This window comes from Ovis canadensis, chromosome 9, assembly GCF_042477335.2.
Source record: "Ovis canadensis isolate MfBH-ARS-UI-01 breed Bighorn chromosome 9, ARS-UI_OviCan_v2, whole genome shotgun sequence".
In the NCBI taxonomy this organism is placed as follows: domain Eukaryota; kingdom Metazoa; phylum Chordata; class Mammalia; order Artiodactyla; family Bovidae; genus Ovis; species Ovis canadensis.
The window spans coordinates 81,817,671-81,838,859 of record NC_091253.1 but is presented as its reverse complement, the minus strand read 5'-3'; the positions used below and the strand labels follow the sequence as shown (position 1 = coordinate 81,838,859).

The following is a 21,189-nucleotide window of genomic DNA, read 5'->3' as shown; positions in this document are numbered from 1 at the left end:
GTACGCGCTCAGATTATTCATAAACTTGCAAGTTGTGTATTTTGGTGGAGATTTCCTCCCTTCTGCTCCTGATTGCTGATGAAGAATGGTGTTTTAATAGGCAGATGGTAAAGACAATTACAGTTAGGGGCTCAGCTGGGAGTTACATCAGTTTATTGCAAATTATTAGTTGATAAATGCTTTTGTTTACAAGCAGAGTCTTAAGCAGCTTTGTAATCAGTTTATCAACAGCAGGTGGAATCTTGACAGATTGCCTTTGGGGTGTAATGTCACCTGTGGGCTAGTTGTTTAAAATCTTGATGGTCAGGCAGCCAGACAGTCTGATAGCTACCTCATGGCACCATGGCAAGCTCCTGCAAAATCAGGGCACAGTCCACCTTAGACTAGAGCACAAAGCCCAGGGATGCTGAAAAGAGTCCACGAGCAAATCTTTTCCTGTTGAAATCCCATAAAAACATCACACCTCTTTGCCTAAAACCTCAAATAGGATACCTGAGTTTCATGACCTTCAACATGTAAGTTCAGATTTTCTAGGCAGCGCTGTGTACTAAGTTGCTTCAGTCCTGTCTGACTCTTTGTGACCCTATGGACTGTAGCCTGCCAGGCTTCTCTGTCCATGGGATTCTCTGGACAAGAATACTGGAGTGGGCTGCCATGCCCTCCTCCAGGGGATCTTCTCAACCCAGGAATCAAACCCACGTCTCTTCCGTTTCCTGCATTGGCAGGTGGGTTCTTCACCACTAGCACCACCTGGGAAGCCCCCAAGGCAACGCTGAGTGCCTTCTTATTAACTAAGCAAAACTTTCTGCACCTACACACTTCAGCAGAAACCTGGAACCGATCACAGAAACACTGTTTACTTTTCTGAAAGGGACTTCCTGTGCTTCTTCAAAGGGAAAGGTAAGTAAGTATTTCAGTGGGCAACATTTTCTTACAGAAAAAAAAAATAGAAGTTCTGTTGGGAGAATACACACCATGAGCCAAAAGACCTGGTGGGGATCTATTACAAGTTCGGGCCAGGGAATGCGCTCTGATAGGAGGGTAGTTTAGGAAACACACTTGTTTAACCAGGCTTGCTTTGATTTCATTGACTATAAAATGGGATGATAGTATTTCCTATTTGTCACACAGATAATCCCTCTCGATTAATGAGGGTGTTTATGTTTCTTTATTCTGAGTTCTGTCAAACCAATGTTATCTGTTGAATTTATGCTAAATAATACAGCATATAATATTTTAAAATGACAATTCACAGATGACGTTCTTAAGCCCACTTCCAAAATACTTGCTGAAAGAGGGTGCTTTCAATGTAGCATTTTTGCATAATGCATTGTTGTTGTTATTAAGTCACTAGGTCATGGCTGACTCTTTTGTAACCCCAGGAACTATAGCCCGCCAGGCTCTTCTGTCCATGGGATTTCCCAGGCAAGGATATTGGAGTGTGTTGCCATTTCTTTCTTCAGGGGATCTTCCTGACTCAAGGATCGAACCTACATCTCCTGCATTGGCAGGCAGATTCTTTACCGCTGAGCCACCGGGGAAGCCTGCAATAACGCATTACCAATACACTATTTACTCGTTTGTTTGCATTGTTGGACACGGTTTATAAAACTGAGATGTTCAAAGATATATCCTTGGAAAGAGTCACTTGATTTAAGCCAATGAACAAACTCATGTCTATCTAATTTGCTCTCACACTAACAAAGTAAATTTGGGGCTTAATTGAAACAAAACTACTCCAGTATTCTTGCCTGGAGAATCCCATGGACAGAGAAGCCTGGTGGGCTATAGTCCATGGGGTAGCAAAGAGTCGGACAGGACTGAAGCAGCTTGCACAGCACAAAATCGTCATTTTTGTTCGTACCGACTATTAATTTGTATGTTTTTATTTCCTGATTGACAAGCAAAACTTATCAAGCTAATTGGAGACTAGCTCCTGAAGTCAGAATCAGGTTTCATAGCTGGAATTAAATATTTCATATCTTCTAAAATATTGACATAATCCAGGAAAGTCTTTGGAAATATGACTCCAGCTGATAAATTTTAAATCATATATAACATATCTGTAAAAGCAGAAATCTTTCTTCTCAATCTCAGAAATACTGTTAAGTACGTCTATTCATTTATCTCCCTGCCTTCTTCTTTCTAATTGTATCTGAGATTCTCAATTAAGATCCCAAAATCACAGAATAGAGTAAATCTTACTTAAACTGACCACATAACTCAGTAAATTTTGTAAGTTTAATGTTGGGTTGACACAAGCCTACTTAAAAATATTTGGGAGAAAAGCAGAGTGTGAAGTTTTATTCTCACGTCAACATTCAGTACACGGTATTCCGTTCCCAAATTGCCAGTTCTAAAGCAATTAAATGTTCTATTGACATCACAGGAAAGGCTGAAGAATGAAAAGCCTTGCTATCTTAAATTGTAAATTGTGTTTTAATATAAAGCTCATAAAAAGTTGGTTTCTTTGTTTTCTATAATCAAGTTAATGAAGGGTGAATCGTGCATTTGGCAAGTGATTCTGCCATGTGTCCATCCCTCTTGGTTGCAAAAGGCAAAGAAGAATTAAAAACGAAATCCCTTCTCTTCTTTGGCACCCCCCAAACCAAAGGCACACTCTAGAGTTGCTGGTCAACTCTGATTTTTTTCCTCCTCTCAGGAACTGCTAGGATGTTCTATAAAAAGATGTCGGGAAAGCCAGCATGGGAAAGTTAAATGCCCCAAAACGCCCTGCATTGCCTATAAGTACAAATGAAAAATGTTAAAGATTGTTTAAAAACAGGAAAGACCTTTTGCAAAATGCTTTTGATTTATTGCTGTGTATGATTCAGATCTTTATCAATTATCCTCACTCTATTTTATTCAAAAACTATTGTAGACGATGACTTGGCATGTTGCTGCATACGGAAAAAAGGCATTAATCAACTCTAAATAAACAAGTGCAGAGATCTATCTAACAACTATGAAGTAGTTAATGCATTTTAAAGCAATTTTATTCTAGAAAGGAGGTCTAAAAAGTGGTGCTTAATTATCTGGACTCCTCTGTCCTGGGCTCCCTTTTGATTGTATTAATGAAGCAGCTGGCCCATTGTTTCCCTTTAATTCCTCTATTGTTTTAAGAATATGTCACAGCTCTTTATTCTTTTATCAGGTGCTGTGCAGGAGGACCCACACAATACCTCATATTCCTACTGTATTTGCCAATGCACAAAGAAACCTCCACAGCGGTTTGCAAAGAAGGGGCACACATAATTTATAAGTTCTGTTCCTTGCACTGCTCCACTGTCAAGAATTTCAACAGTATTGGATTAGAATTCATTATAAAATTGGTATTAAACATCCTGGCTACATATAGATATATGTACTGTGTGAATGTCCCTACCTTGAGATCTAGGTAGTAACACCTGCGATGTTGAAATGGGACAGTTATTTAGCTTTGGAGGAATTATTCTGCCCAATCCCTTCCTAGTTGTGACAAGACTAAATTTCATAAGTGGGCATCATGTTGGATTTTCAAATTATTTAGGTAAAAAAGAAGTTAATGGACAAACAAGTATCCTTGTTTCTTCTGGTTCTACAAACAATGTCTCTGTGTGTGTGTGTGTGTGTGTGTGTGTGTGTTCAACAGCCCATTTATTCCCCCAGAGAATGGATTTATGCTAGTGTGCCTAAAGAGGATCATGGTTTACTCTATGCTGTTGCTGCTAAGTCACTTCAGTCACGTCCAACTCTGTGCGACCCCCTAGACGGCAGCCCACCAGGCTCCTCCATCCATGGGAGGGATTCTCCAGGCAAGAACACTGGAGTGGTTTGCCATTTCCTTCTCCAATTATGAAAGTGAAAAGTCACAGTGAAGTTGCTCAGTCGTGTCCGACTCTTCGCGACCCCATGGACTGCAGCCTACCAGGCTCCTCCGTCCGTGGGATTTTCCAGGCAAGAGTGCTGGAGTGGGGTGCCATCGCCTTCTCCTGGTTTACTCTATAGAGCAATATATAATCTTTCTTAATTGAACTCTGATCACTTGACCACCTTCTTCTTGTATTTCACACACGTGAAGGAAACAGACTTTTAGGTTAATGTGGAAATATCACTGTACATCTTAAGGAATCAAAATACTGTAGGAATTTAGTATATAATATATTTTATACCAAAGCTATTTTAAAATGCTGGTTCATTTATGTGTAATTACCTTTTCTCTAAATTTCCATGAAAATCACACACACACACACAAAATCACCCACAGTAAAAAATTTCAAAGGTCTGATTCACATAGACTTTCTTTTTTTACATACATGAGTTTTTCTTCGTCTTTTCCCCTCCCTGTCAGATTTTTGGAGACTGTTTCATTGATTTTTTTCCCCTTAGTGTTCCCAGTCCAATAAAGAGAAGTAAACTTTAATGACTTAATGGTGTGTAGTAAAAGTTACCAATTTCAACTTTTAAAATATCCTTAGAAAATCCATTAGAATAAATTAGTATTGAAAACCACTGATTTCCCTGTGTATTGTTAGGTGAGTGTGTGTGGGTTTGGGGTTTTTTTAAGCTCAAAATAAACTTCCAAACTGGCATCTCTATCTAATTGCTTGAGGCTCCTTATCCTTATACATACTGAGGCAGACTAATATTAATACAGAATCTAAATGTGATTTAATTGGTTCAGTTTGCTGTATATTTTCATGCTAAGATTAGGTCCATATCTTGATGAGCCCAGATGTAGTTGTGCTGAAGGTTTACAGCTTCACATTGCTTGCATTTCCTTATTTTTACAAAGCAAGGGTCTATCAATCACACAGATAAATTAGAAAGACACATGTATAGACATAACACATGGAAAAGATTTTTCAGCATGCTATGTAATTATTAACCTGATTTTTACCATTGTAAGGAAGCATGAATTGCAGATAGCATGGACTAAGTTAAATGCTTTTATACTGGATACATTTTGCTTATACAGAACTCTATAGGTATGGTTGAACAATATAATTGAAGCTTTGTCAGCTCTGTAACCTAGCAACAGATAATACTGTTAGGTTACTGAATTGCTCCTGGTTGACAAGTAGGGAGTATTTTTGTGTTTATCATGTTTGCTAATGATGGGATCCTTTCCAAAAGGCTTGTCTTAATCTTAATTAGAGTTTATCAACAGAGGTCTGCCTGACATTGTGCAGACACTGATTTCATAAATAATAAAAAGTGCAAGTGAAAAATTTGGCAGGATGGGGAGATATTTAAGGCCACTGCTTCTAGGAAGAGGAGCGTGAATTTCCAAAATATAATCGAGTTTGAACTGTGACTTTATTCTTTATTATCAAAACTTGTAGTACACTTCACTGCAGCTTTGACAGCAATTATTAGAAGAATTTATAAGCTTCCTGTTAGGAACCGTATCTGTTTGTACAAGAACTTTGATCATAAACATTACTTAGAACAGCGAGTACATGGTTTTTCAAGAACATCAAGGTCTGGGTAGTTATTACTTTCTATGGAACCTAGAATGTATTTGCCCTTTATTTGTGAAGGGAGTGGTGTGTGGGTGTGGAGACTGGGGAGAGTGACTGCATTGGCAGCACTAGAGGCAAGCAGAGAATCCTAAAATAATCTTCCTATTTGGTAGAATCAAGGAAGGTATCAGCTGCTTTAGTGCCTGATGTCATTTGATAAAGACTTCATGGCCAGGCAGTAGGAATTTGATTTTTTTTTTTTTTTGCTCTGGTTTGCATAATATGATCTTTCAGTTTTTTTTTCTTTGCAATGTTATTAATCATTTCTAATAATAAGTTACACAGCTTCCAAATAATAAAGAGTTAAACATTGTAAAGCTGAATACAATTCACAAATTAACTAAATTCCTAACTGGTTTATGCAGTTGAAGGGTGATACAAAGTCATTACCTTCTTTATCCACTTTTCTACACCTTTTCACTCATCATGCCCGTATTTTTCAAATATTATTCAAAGCTATTTTCAGTTGTCATTTTCTGAGTTTCAGAGTAGACATCTCTCTATTGAACTGTTTGAACAAGTCTATGAAATATTTGATTATCAAGAGAGACTTTTTTGTTCCTAGAGTTCCACTCTTTCTACTCTGTACAAACTGCGAATAGTTTACCCTTATGCCAGTGATCCTTAACTCTAGAAGCATAGGAAGCCTTTCAGGGAGTTTCTGAAAAATAATGAAGCCCGGACCTCACTCTTGGTGATTCTGATTTGATTGATCTAGGGCAGGACCCAGGAACCAGTGTTGATGAAGAGTTCCCAGGTGAATGTACTGTGCAGTCATGGTTATAAAGAATTTTGATGCCTTTTAGTATCCAACTCAACTTGGGAAAATGCTATATCCATATTTAATAGGTGTGAAATATTTACACTAGCACTCAGCAAATAGTAAGTACTAAGTGTAAGCTCTTTGTTATGATAGAAGATAACCTGGCATTACTTCCACATCACAAAAATGAACATTATTCTCCATATTGTGGTTATACATTTTAAAGCTATGTCTTGCTGCTGCTGCTGCTGCTAAGTCACTTCAGTCGTATCTGACTCTGTGCAACCCCATAGACAGCAGCCCACCAGGCTCCCCCGTCCCTGGGATTCTCCAGGCAAGAACACTGAAGTGGGTTGCCATTTCCTTCTCCAAGGCATGAAAGTGAAAAGTGAAAGTGAAGTCACTCAGTCGTGTCCGACTCTTAGCAACCCCATGGACTGCAGCCCACCAGGCTCCTCCGTCCATGGGATTTTCCAGGCAAGAGTACTGGAGTGGGGTGCCATTGCCTTCACCGTGTAAATCTTCTTGACGTGCATGCTAAGTCACTTCAGTCGTGTCCGACTCTTTGCGACCCCATGGACTATAGCCCACTGGGCTCCTCTGTCCCTGGGGTTCTCCAGGCAAGAATACTGGAGTGGTTTGCTGTGCCCTCCTCCAAGAGATCTTCCCGATCCAGGGATTGAACCTGTGTCTCATGTCTGCCACATCACCAGGCGAGTTTTTTTTACCACTCACGCCAGCTGATAAGAGCATGAACTATCTTATTTCTGATTCAGAGACATATCAGTGATTCTGAATAGTCAAGGTAAGGTACAAGGTAGTTACTTAGTGAACATCAGGTAGCACTGTGACTTGTGGCACCTAGCATTTCATCCAGAATCTAGAGCCCAGCTGCCTTGTTCAAAATCCCATCTCCCATATCTCCTTTTCTTCCACATCCCATCTAGCCGTGTGCTCTTCAACAGCTTATGTAAAATTCCAGCTTCATGATCCCACAGGAAAATGGGGATAAACAAAAGCCGCCTTACTGCTTTCTCGGGAGAAATTAAGATAATGGATGCAAAGCACAGTCTCAGTGCAGAACACACAGTAACCACTTAATATATGTGTGAGTATCCCTATTATTAGCACTTTGGTCGCAGAAGCATAAAACGTTGCTCACAACTTGATGATAATAATCTAGGGGTACCTAGCTAAAGACGGTCATGTTATAGATATAGCTAAAGGGCTTCTACAAGACCACACAATAACTAATAAAGTCAGGACTAGAACTAAATTTTCTCACCCACAAGTCAAGCACTCTTCCTAGTTCATTTTTGTGCTGAGGACAAATAAATTTTCACTGATTTTGGGTGCAAGCAATACCTCATTATTAGCATATAACCCCTTAGACCAGGATCATTTATTCTTGAATTACTGTGAAAAGAAAGTTGTAAAAATTTTATCAAGTAAACATATATGATATTTCCATACATGCACCCAACTTACAGTCATGCTGAGTTGCTCAATTGTGTCCAACTCTTTGTAATCCCATGGATAGTAGCCCGCCAGGCTCCTCTGTCCATGGGATTATCCCAGTAAGAATGCTGGAATGGGTTGTCATTTCCTCCTCCAGGAGATCTTCCTGACCCAGGGATCCAACCTGTATCTCCTGTGGCTCCTGAATTGGCAGGCAGAATCTTTACCACTGAGCCACCGGGGAAGCCTAACACTTTTACATAATTTTATTGGTGTTTATATCAATATACCATTCATGTAGATTAGTATGTAGAAAATCCTCTTGGTTTAAATCTGGAGACATTAAACATACCACCGCATTTGAAAGCTACAGAAAACATCTGTTTATATTCCTTAAGTTTCACATCCGTAGAAAGTTGACAGGAACACTAAACACAGACAGAAACACAAATCAACAAAGTCACCAGGAGCTGAAACACTCAGAAGTTTCAGATCTAACAAGCATCTAAAGTTCATTCAAATGAAAATAGTTAATGTGGTCAAAGAAAGTAAACTGCATCTCAGTAGAAACTTCATTCTGCTAGTCTTAGCTGTCAGTTGCTGCCGCTCAGTTGTGTCCAACTCTTTGTGACCCTATGGACCTTAACCCTCCAGGCCCCTCTGTCCATTCGATTCCCCAGACAAGAATACCGGAGTGGGTAGCCATGCCCTCTTCCAGGGGATCTTCCTGACCCAGAGATCGAACCCAGGCCTCTCGTGTCTCCTGCATTGTCAAGCGAATCCTTTACCACTGTGCCACCAGTAGTTAAAGCAGCTTCATTAGGAAAGCCAAAGGAAGAAGGCCTCATTCTTGTTTGGCCTTTGCTGTTGTTGTTGTTCAGTTGCTAAGTCATGTCTGACTCTATGCGACCCCATGAACTATGGCCATGCCAGGCTCCTCTGTCCTTCACTGTCTGCCAGAGTTTGCTCAAATTCATGTCCATTGAATTGGTGATGCTATTTAACCATCTCATCCTCTGCTACCCCCTTCTCCTTTTGCCTTCAACCTTTCCCAGAATCAGGATCTTTTCCAGTGAGTCGGCTCTTCACATCAGGTGGCCAAAGTATTGGAGTTTCAGCTGCAGATGTTGGTTTGATCTCCTTGCTGTCCAAGGGACTCTGCCCATTAAACAATAGTTTCTCACTCCTGCTGCCTTAGCCCCTGGCAACCACCATCCTACTTTCTGTCTCTGTCTTTGCATACCCTGAGTACCTCATATCAGTGGAATCATGCAGTATTTGTCCTTTGGGGGCTGTCTTATTTTATTTATAACAAGGTCTTCAAGGCTCATCTGTGTTGTAGCATTTTCAGCTTTTTAAAGGCTGAATAATATTCCACTGTATGTATATATTACATTTTGCTTATCCGTTCTTCTGTCAGTGGTCCGTGGGTTGCTTCCATGTTTTAGGTATTTTTAATAATGCTGCTTTGAACATGGGTGTGCAAATATCTCTTTGAGACTCGGTGTTCAGTTCTTTTGAGTATATACCCAGAAGTATAAATGCTAGATCATAGGTAATTTTATTTTTAATTTTTTGAGGAACTGTCATACTCTTTTCCAGGGTGGTTCTCCCATTTTAAACCCCCATCACTAATGCACAAGGGTTCTAATTTCTGTACATCCTTGCCAGTGCTTGTTTTCTGGTGGTTTTGTTTGTTTGTTTGGGGGTTTTGGTTTGTTTTCTTTGTGTGTTCTTGTTTATGTTTTGGTAGTGGTGGTCTCATTTTAAAACCAAATGTAATGCCCTGTGATTTGTTTTCACTGAACATGAGGGCAATCAGTAAAGACATCAAAAAACCTAAATATCAACATGATTTATCATTTTCATGCACTTAGATTGTTTCCTAATCAAGATGAATACTACTGCCCTCCATTGAATTGTAAATGAGAGTTGGCTGTATTTACCCTAGCTCTAAAAACAGTAGGGTAGGAAACTGGTTCTCCTATCTCCTCGGCCCCATGTAGATTGCTAGAAACTATGTTAGTTTCTAACTGCTCAAGCTATGGTATGTGATCCATAAATGATGCAGCCTTAATCTTTTTTTCTGAAATGAGTTAGTTTTCTCCCATGGAGCACAGACACATGTACTCACTGAATTCATAGGTTTGTGTTTTCTTTCCTGTGAGATTTCTTTTCTTGGACTTAGCAGGGCAGTGAGAAATGAGAAAAACAGACCCACCCAAACCAAACCAAACCAAACCAAAAGTAATAATGGTTAACAATTATATAGCACTGGCTTCCCTGGTAGCTCAGAGGTTAAAGTGTCTGCCTCCAATGCGGGAGACCCAGGTTCGATCCCTGGGTTGGGGAGATCCCCTGGAGAAGGAAATGGCAATCCACTCCAGTATTCTTGCCTGGAGAATCCCATGGATGGAGAAGCGTAGTAGGTTACAGTCCACGGGGTTGCAAAGAGTCGGACACAACTGAGCAACTTCACCTTACTGAAAAGCTATGACCAACCTAAACAGTATATTAAAAAGCAGAGACATTACTTTGCCAACAAAAGTCCTTTTAGTCAGAGCTATGGTTTTTCCAGTAGTCATGTATGGATGTGAGAGTTGGACTATAAAGAAAGCTGAGCACCGAAGAATAGATGCTTTTGAACTGTGGTGTTGGAGAAGACTCTTGAGAGTCCTTTGGACTGCAAGGATATCCAACCAATCCATCCTAAAGGAAATCAGTCCTGAATATTCATCAGAAGGACTGATGCTGAAACTGAAACTCCAATACTTTGGCCACCTGATGTGAAGAACTGACTCTTTGGAAAAGACCCTGATACTGGGAAAGATTGAAGGTGGGAGGAGAAGGTGATGACAGAGGATGAGATGGTTGGATGCCATGACTGACCCAATGGACATGAGTTTGAGTAAGCTCTGGGAGTTGGTGATGGACAGGGAAGCCTGGCTGCAGTCCATGGGGTCACAAAGAATCAGATACGACTGAGCGACTTAACTGAACTGAACTGATGGCAGGTGCTGTTCTTAAGCTTCCACCTGTACTACCTTAGTTAATCCTCATGATAATACCTTGAGTTCAGTATTATTATCATCATTTCCATTTTTAATTTTGAGGAAACTGATAGAATGCTTAGGTGACAAGTTCAAAGTCACAGAGTTAGCAAGTGGCAGAGCCAAGACTTGCACACCAGGAGTCTGGTTCCAGTGTCCATACTTCCTCCAGATGGGATTATACCTTCACTAGTAGTCACACTTAGAATATTTTATTTGAATCAATAAAACTGTGTTACAGTACTTGGGATATCTCTCCATATAAGTGGCTTCCTCAAGTTGTATGCTCTAAACTCATCATCTAAAAAATTTGTCCAAGTTCTTTCCAAGAACCAACCCTTGACTTTTGTGACACTATTTTTTTGGTTCCCCCTCACCTTTCCAAATATATGTTTTCTGTGTCTTTAAATGATTGCATCTCTTCTACCCACATCTTAAATGTTTAGATTCTCCAAGTTTCAATCTTCATTCTTTTTCTTTTCATGTATAGTACCACACCAATTCAAAGAACACCCATAGTTATTTAGAATGTGTTGATGAATTCCAATTTTTTTTTTTTCCTCTAGCCTTATTCTTCCCCTAGGTCCAGTTGCCTCCTAGATACATCCGCCAAAAAGCCACTCAGGTACCTCAAACTCTACCATTTCAAAGCCAAATTTCATTTCCATCCATACACATACACACATACATACAACATACACGCACACACGTGCACACTTGGGCTATGGAGGTGGATGGACAGAAATCTAAATCACGATTCTGCAAAGGGAAATAGCTTTGAGAAAGTGAATTAACCTCTCCAAGCTTCAATTTTTTCAGCTCTTAAATGAGGATACTATCATTCACCTCAGAATACTCAATAGGATTAAAATAGATGAGAAATACATCAACTACCTAGTCTGTCAGGCCCAAAGAAACGATTCCTAATTCATACCAATGGTATGTTATTGTCTACATAACACTACTTGTTAGTATACCAGCTTTACTATGTTGCTAATGGGATTACCATCATCTGGTTTCCCAAACGAGAAACGTCTGTGTCATTTTCAACAGTTTCCTTTTTCTTGTCCATCTCACGAAATCACCCCAGTCCTCTCTCAGCCATGTCTCTGGAAACTGGCCCTTTTCTACCTCACAATTTACACTTTTACAACTGAACTAAGTACAACAGCCTCCTAATAGCCTTGAGGTAACATTTCCTACCCCTTCAGTTTATTCTCCCCATGACCCTCAGATCTATATTCTGAGGGGGAAAAGCTCAGGTCAAAACTTTGTTCATTCATTCACTGAAAAAAAAAAAAAGTGCACACCATCTCCCCACCATGAGCTAGACACAACTGTTCTTATGTTACATCAAAACTGTCTCACCCTCTTCTAAATTTTTTGTGGGCGGAAGCTCAAGCCCTGATTTGTAATGTTTCCAATTCGGACAGCAAACGCTACAGCTCTCACGGCGGATAGTATCAAGTTACCAACTTGACATCAACAGCACACAAAACTCCTGACAGTTAAACATCCCACCCTGTGATCCAGAACAGGCTGGTTCTGGCACCCCACTTCCCATAATCCACCTGTTTCCTCCCTCAGGCTCCAAGCTCCAGGTTTGCCAGCCCCTGAGCACTTTTCACTCTCATGCATTGGAGAAGGAAATGGCAACCCACTCCAGTGTTCTTGCCTGGAGAATCCCAGGGACGGGGGAGCCTGGTGGGCTGCCGTCCATGGGGTCGCACAGAGTCGGACACGACTGAAGCGACTTAGCAGCAGCAGCAGAGGCTCTTCCATAACCCTGCCCTCACACCCATGTACCTTTCTCTGCCAGTAATGATGCCAGGTCCCCCCAACACACTTCAGCTAGTTTACCTCCATTTTTCTTGAGTTAATAAAAAAAAAGAAAGAAAGAAAAAGTCATCTTGGGTGCCTTGCCTTTCCCCCAAGAAGTCTCAGCTACTCACCTATCTCACATTTTCTTTAGCACTAGTGCATGACACCAGCACGTACTATTATAATTCGTTTATATGTGTACGTTCAGTTTGTATGTAAGTTGTGTGTGAAGCCAAAGCACCCGGCCTGGCACACAGTGGGGAGTTCAGTGATTACTGAACTGAATGATTCATTTGAAAGACTAAATCCTAAAACAGCTGACTTTCTCATCAAACCTGCAAAGTACATTCTCAGTCCAATTTAGCCTTTTAAAATGACATGCTCTGATGAAACCATAATATAAAATGGTAAAGACAATAAAATATGAAACATTTCTGAACATGTCCAAAAACATGTATTACCGCTGCCAGGCTGCCTAATAATGTAGAAAAATGATTTTTTGTTTATTTTTTTGGAGAAGTTTTTCTACATGTTTCTTTATTCTTTTTTTTTTTTAATTGTAAGATAATTGCTTTACAATGTTGTGTTGGTTTCTGTTGTCCAACTATGTGAATCAGCTATAGGTATACATATAGCTCCTCCCTCTTGCACTTAATAATTTGTGAATTTTGTTTTATTTTATTTTATTGGCTGGATCTTTTGAGTTCAAAGTTTGAGCAAAAGTATTCGGAGTCATCTTGCTATGGAGCTCACTGCTGTGATAAACATAAGCTGAGTGCTGCCTTCTCTAAACTATTGATTTCTCCTGGGTACCTGAATTCACAAGTTTTCCTTTGTAAAACATAGCCATAGCTAGATTTACCAACAATATAAATTTATCAAAAATGGGAAACTATTACCAGTAATATAAGTTATGCAGTTCAACGCTGAAATCCCGTGACTCCAAAAGACCAGGCTAAGAGGCTGAACTGCAGTGCCTGCCTCTGCCCTCCCCACCTCTCTATTACACGGACTCACCTAATAAGCTGTTTCCCAGAGGAAAGATAAGGTGCAGATGATTACCTTGTCTAGAGCCATGAATAGTTGGGATCTGTATGCACATCAGAGAAGGCAGAGCAGCCAAATGCAGAAGCCTCCCAGGTGAAAAAGGTGTCACCAGCAGAAACAGCACCGACTTAGGGCTTTCCACTAATTCCAGCATCGAATTTCATGATGATGCCATTTAGCTTCTGCATTTGTAAATCAATCAATCAATACCAAAGTGAATCTGTTTTACAACTTTGGCAAATTTGTATTCTTTCAGATATGTTAGAGCCAGAGTGGGAAAAAAAAAAAAAAAAGTGGTTGTTTTCTAGTCCTTTAGTAAATGTGTGTTTTCCTTGGAAATTTTCACATACATTTGAGGTTGGTAATTTTAGCTTTATTTTTTCACAAATATACTGTCACAAATGGTGTCTTGTTTGCTTGCCTTTAACGTTTAATCAGCTGCTTTAATTAGCTGTCCCAGGTCTCTCTAAAATGATGTCCTGAATCTTCTAGTCAACTGTGCCGTATCATATGCTGTTGTTATCTTTTCCACCCGATTTTTACCACAAGTTGTTTAAAAACTATGATCTCTTTGAGGGTGGAAAAAATGAAGTGCAGTTGAAAAGGCAGTTACTCTGAAAGATAAACAGAGCAATATTACTTATCAGAATGGATACAATTTTTGCTTGCTTAATGAGTACAATATTAGCCTTGCAATATATACACAATGAGAAAAAAGCTTTATAACATATCAACTGTGCCATATTATTTCAGGCATAACTGTATAGGATACGTATCTAGGCCTGAGAGTGTAGATAACAAAATATAAGTGCTTTGCCTGTCTAAACATGTTAAATAAATGAGCATTTGCTATCGCATTCCAATACATTAGAAGATGTACTTGCATAGTTAATTTTCTTTTTAATGCACCACACGTGATCATTTGAAGTGCCGAGCCAGAGTCTATCTTAGTGTTTGAAGAAAGGGTTCTTTTCACTTAAACAAATCTTTATTTAAATAAGCCTTTTTGAAAAGGATCTTTGGTGTATCTTCTTTTCAGGAAGTTCAGTCAGGGTAAAGGGAGATAAAGAAGCTGTATTATAAGAAATATTATAAAAATAAAGATCACTCAGCATCCGCCCCTCCAAAAAAAAAAAATGGAAGCAGACTTATGCAGAGAACAATTTAACTGGAATTTCATTTAAACTTTCTAAATTTTAGGAACTTTGTTTACTTGCTTTGTAGTTTTAGGTATCATATATATATATATATATATATATATATACACACACACACACACACACACACATATATATATATCCAGTATCAGTATCTGATATATCAGTGTCTGGGAAAGAGAGAAAAAGAGGAGTAAGGTATAGGGAAAGTAACTTCAAAGGCTCACTTGGAATACATTTTGTGGTCGGATCCCTACCATGCTTGTTCTTAGCCAGTATATACCATGTAATAGCACGGTTCATGATTAAGTCAAGCACCAGAAGGCAGAAAGTTGTCAACGTTTTGACAAAACTCTGTACAGATTATGTCTATACTTGGTCCTTAGTCTTCTCCTACTGTTGATCACTGAACAGTACATTTAATGCAAGAAATATAATTTTCCACACAGGAGGTATGAAAATTCATAAAAGGAAACCTCACTAAAATGGAATAAGGAAGTCAGATGCAGGAGCTGACAAGTACCACTTAACTTCAATACAGAGCCCAGCAGGAAGAGATGGACTTTGTATCTCCATCAGGAAGAGAGCATTTCTTGTCACCTGACAACAGCTGAGCCAATGAAAGTCTGTGAAAGCAGCTCAGCCAATGAAAAGCCACTATATTTCAAACTTCCAGTTTCCAATGGACTTTTGGTTTATCATAGCTCTCCAACTTCCCCTTCTCTATAAAAAGTTTCCTCTCTTTTGTTTTACCAGACTCTCATGTGGTTTGCCATAGTTGCCTGTCCCGAATTGGAGTTCTTTGCTGTTATAAACCCATGTCGCTGGTAAAATAACTGGCTGTTTTATTGTTTTAAGTGAACAAAGGGAAGAGGAGGGCAGCTGCTGTCTTGATCCAACACTCCACCCAGTAGAAACTGATGTGAAAAACACGAGAAGGTGCGATTGACATCAATCCAATGGACAGCAGGCTGGAGCATTCTATGTCAATTCTATCTTTCTCTTCCTTTTTTTCTCTTAATAGGGGGTCAGCTTTGGTGCACGACTACGAAGGCCATCTCTGAGGGTGAAGAGCTAATTGCCTTTGTGGTGGATTTTGACTCAAGGCTACAAGCTGCCAGTCAGATGACTCTTACAGAAGGGATGTACCCGGCGCGCCTGCTGGACTCAATTCAGCTGCTTCCTCAGCAAGCTGCCATGGCTTCTATTTTGCCCACAGCTATTGTCAATAGTAAGTGTTGAGTGCAATAGCCCAGTACAATAGCTTTGTAGTGGTGATGGGTATTTATGGGAGAGAAAAAAATAATGTCTACTGACAGGCAACCAGGGACAGAGTTTTCCTCCAGTGCTGTGATTTTATTTGATCTTCTCTCCAACTTTAACTCTGTGTGTGTGTGTGTGTGTGTGTGTGTGATCACTTCTCATGGGAATATAAAAAGAGCTTAAATTCATTCATTTCACGTTGGATTCCTGAATGTCACAAACGAAAATCTGATATTCTATACTAAGCAATGTTCAAGGCTATTTAGCTACAAGAAGCCCAACATCTTTCACTGATGCTTCTACGGTAGAATAATTTTGGTATTAAGAGCCAGAGAGTTAAAACATAAGAAAAAGGAAACAGAATCAAATTTGATTAGATATACTGCTGCTGCTACTGCTGCTGCTGCTGCTGCTAAGTCGCTTCAGTCGTGTCCAACTCTGTGCAACCCCATAGACAGCAGCCCACCAGGCTCCCCTGTCCCTGGGATTCTCCAGGCAAGAACACTGGAGTGGGTTGCCATTTCCTTCTACAATGCATGAAAGTGAAAAGCAAAAGTCCTCAGGCTCCTCCGTCCATGGGATTTTCCAGGCAGGAGTACTGGGGTGGGTTGCCATTGCCGTCTCTGGATTAAATATACTAATGAAAGGGAAATGTAGGCTAGATAAATCAAGACTCCATCTAATATAAAAAATTAAAAAGAGAAAGAAAAATACTTCTTAGAGTACTTTATATGCAACATTTTAAAATATGCCCTGGAAAATCTGTCTTTGTGATTATATTTTGTTAAAAGGACTTTTGAACTTAGTTTGTATTTCTTGAACACATAGTGACACCTGATATGACATAAAATCAATGATTCAGGAGTCCCAAGATCTGAGTTCTAGAGTCCACTCTGCTTTTATCTGTCTCTGAGAGAAAACATGAGTACCAGTTACATCTTAAGAGGAGAACAGAAGCTGAAGCCAGTAAGCAAGTGAAATATTGCCTTGAGTCAAAAATGTCATTGAAAATGCCTGAGACTTTGAATAATGCAGAAAATTCTAGAGACTACAGCCATGTCTCAATATTATATATATATATATATATATATATATATATATATATATATATACAACAGTAATTATGTTCTTGCTGTAACTGCATCCTCCAGAATAAAGAACTTCTCATGTGTATCTGGAATTATTCTGCAGACAACCACTGGATTCAGTGCACCCAACCCAAGCCAGTATTTTTAGATTTCCTTAGTATAAATGTAGTTATTTTCTTTACTGGACCTTTACTTTGGATAGTGAGGAAGCTGATGTAACTTGAATTTGAGACCAAATGATTTTGTTACCAGGTATCCTGTACATACATACTAAATCATTTCAGTTGTGTCTGACCCTTTGCAACCCTATGAACTGGAGCCCACCAGGCTCCTCTGTCCATGGGGGTTCTTTAGGCAAGAATACTGGAGTGGGTTGCCATGCCTTCCTCCAGGGGATCTTCCTGACTCAGGGATCGAACCTGTGTCTCCTGTGGCTTGGGCAGTACAAATGGATTCTTTACTGCTGAGTCACCGGGGAAGCCCACCAGGTATCCTAGGGGCACCTTATATTATTGTGATGCTTCAGTGTAAGAATGTTCATTCTAATTATATTTGAGATTATGCTTTTTTTGCTTTCTGTAGCAAGATAACTGTTAATCTCAAATAAATCAACATGAATGCATACAGGCTTTTGTTCTCATTCTTCAATTAGCTAATCAGTTAAAGTAATCCTTCATAAATAGCCACTTTATTAAATATTGTGGCCCTATGAAGTGTAAATGTAACTAACTTGGGTGGGAAGGGTTAAATAATAAACAGTAGCCAGGTGTAATTTTGTAGTTAGATTGTATTTGGAAATTCTGTATTGTTACCTACCTATTCCTTACTTCTAGTTCACTAGAATTTGGTCCTTAATTTTCTCCTTATCTCCTTCAACAGGATCTCTTGAGCTGTCTCCTTCACTATCATGGTTTTCCACCACCCACTATACATTGACAGTTTATAAATCACAAGTCCAGCTGTGTCTGGCAAGTTTCAGACCTCTGTTGCCATCTTTGCAATGTTCATCTCTCTTTCTCACAGAAATACCCACTTGCACGCATCTAATGTGACCATGTACCCCAGTGTGGCTGGATTTGTCCCCTCTGATCCATGCCCCCTTTCACTATAAAGGTGCCAAGTTTACACAATACTGTATCAGATTTGGTCACTATATATGCGCTAGCCTGAATCCATCACCCAGCTGTCTTCTATTCCCTATAGAGATGAATGAACCATCACTTAACACAGAAATGCTAACAAGAAGCCTAGGCACCAAGGACAAACCTTACCCTCCAAACTAGTGGTCATCACTTCCAGTCAGTTCTACTTCCTCAATATAATTTTTCTTCTCTCTCTCCCTCTTGTCATTGAGGTATTATGAAAGAGTGTCTACACCAGGGTTTTCCAATCTCAGTTCACCCACTTACATGATCATGGCAAGTTACTCAACCTCACATTCTTTACCTATTAACAAATGAGGGTGAAAACACACACAGAAATTTTCCATGAATGAATCCATGAGAAATACATATCATACATATTATAGCATGACCTAACAAATACTATGTGGCCATTAGTTACAATTCAAACTGTAACATAGTTCACTTAGATTATTTCAATTATCATAAAAGTCTTCCTTCCAATGTTGCTACCTTCAAATTCTGCTCCACAGTTAGCATTATATCATAGCAGTTTCTGTCAGTCTGTTATTTAAAATAATTCAATAACTTTCCATACTCATTGAGATAGAAACCAGAACTTTAAAAGCCCTACAGTGGGGAATTCCCTGGCGGTTCAGTGGTCAGGACTCCTGCCGAGGGCACAGGTTCAACCCCTGGTCAGGGAACTAAGATCCTTCATGACATGCAGTGAGGCCCCCAAAATAAAAGTCTCCATTGTCTTTGGTAGTCTGTCCCTGCCTTCTGCAGCCTCATCTCTTCCAGCTCTTTGCCTGAGATTACAGAATAGCCTCTCAGCCTCCACCCAGTCCCTCGTAGGCTCCCATGAATGATCCCTTGACTACAAGAATACAATCCCCTTCTCCACCTGACTAGATTAATTTCATCCTTCACAATGTAGCTAAGGCATGTCATCATCTCCCCTCTAAATCCTTCTCTCACCTCATCCTCCCTCCAGTTCTCTCCCAGACTTGTATCTCTTTTCCATGCCCCAAAACACCCCTCAGATACCTCTATCAGAGCAGTCATCACATTCTTATATAGTGATCTAACCACCTGTTAACCAGCCCCAAGTGATATAAGCTCCTTAAGAACAGCTGTTTTGTCTCTCATTTTGTTTTACAGCCAACTTAGCATAAATCAGGCACTTAGGAGGGACTCTGTAATTAATTTATTAAATGAATAAATGATGTCAGGAGTTGACATCAAGGCTAACTTCACTGCAGCAGCCATTAGATTCTTTACCTTTTAATCAAGCAGATAAAACATTTCATACTGCTATTTTCTAAACGCCTACTTTTCTAAACCATAAATACAATATAAACAATTTAAGATCAACCTCTTGTGCTTTATTTTGGGAGTCTCCTACAGTCCCAGTTTCTAAAGAGTCTGTGGAAAGGTAAATTGCATTGAATGTAACATTCCTTTATAAGCTCAGTCCTGTACGGTAGAACAACACCAATACTTTACTAGCCACTGTCTGATTACCTAATTCAGAACCAGAAAGCAGACTCAAAAAAACTGAACCAAATGCTGTTTACCCATGAATGGCTCTAAGTGGGCAGCAGCTAACGTGTCCCTGTGTTTCTGCTTGCAGAGGATATATTCCCTTGCAAGTCCTGTGGCATCTGGTATCGCAGTGAGCGGAATCTGCAAGCCCATCTGATGTACTATTGCAGTGGAAGGCAAAGAGAAGCTGCACCAGTGTCAGAGGAAAACGAGGACACTGCTCCTCAGATTTCCAGCCTGTGTCCCTTCCCACAATGCACCAAGAGCTTTTCAAATGCCCGAGCTCTAGAAATGCACCTGAACTCACACAGTGGTAAGTACCTCCCTTGTTTCTTCTGCTCCAAGAGACCCTGTTCTTTCTCTACATACATACATATGTACGTTCATACATGTTGTGCGTACATACATTCATACGTCTCTTCCTGCCTATAAAATCAAAATTAAACTTGCTGAACCAGATAGTTATTACCTTTTGTCACGTACAATCAGTATATCCTGTTCAAAGGACTTGGGTCTGAATTCTTTTCTAATGACTTACAGTGCTCAGCTTATAGGCCAAAGCCCTCTATAGTCTTTTTCCAACTAAAGTCAAATAGCATCAGTCTTGGAAATCGCAGTACCCTTTGTATATTGTCATCAATATTCATTCATTTCTGTGCCAGGTGATCTTTGCAAACTTACCATGTTCTCTTTCCCACACAGCAGGGACTAAAGAGTAGGTACATAAAAATATTTTTATTTTTACATATTTTACATAAAAAGTAAAATTGCTTTTTCCATAAAATTCCAATGGAATTTCCAAAAATTCCATTATTGCTGAATGGAAATTAAGCTTTTATTTTGAAAGATCCAATTAAAATCCCACTTGAGAGACATTAACTTTTAAATATGGATCTGTAAAAGGTTCCTGTGTGCATGATAACAACACAGTTGAATTTTTGACATAAAAACACTTTAAGTGCTATGTTTTAAAACTTCTTAGGAAAAGTTAGCCTGAAAAACAAGTCTTCTCTTTTTAAAGCCTTCCCTTAACAGCAAGGTGGCAACTGTTCCCATGTTTTTTTAATTGACTTTTATTAGAGTATCTATGCTTTACAATATTGTGTGTCTGCTCAGCTGTATGTATACATATATCCCCTATTTTTCACTATTCCCATTTATTTTGGAATTGTATGCCCAGTTATCACCAGTATCATCTCATAGTATTCTAATTCCTATATTTTAAAAATAATTGAAGTGAACCAAATGTACATAATTACATTGATTTTAGGTATTTTTTTTGAATATTCTTGGATAGGGCAAACCAAGTTTTGGGAATCACAGTTCTTCAGCACCTAGAATACAAAAATTAGACACCCCAGGGTGACTT

The 21,189-nt window shown here is 39.4% G+C and overlaps 1 protein-coding gene across 1 annotated transcript in view; it reads left to right on the top strand.

The window, feature by feature from the left end:
* Positions 1 to 21,189, top strand: part of ZFPM2 (zinc finger protein, FOG family member 2) — a 522,659-nt gene that overhangs the window by 495,926 nt on the left and 5,544 nt on the right. Inside the window, exons 6-7 of the mRNA XM_069600394.1 lie at positions 15,825 to 16,031; positions 19,909 to 20,133. Coding sequence (XP_069456495.1) covers positions 15,825 to 16,031; positions 19,909 to 20,133 — 432 coding nt within the window. The remainder of the gene's footprint in view (positions 1 to 15,824; positions 16,032 to 19,908; positions 20,134 to 21,189) is intronic.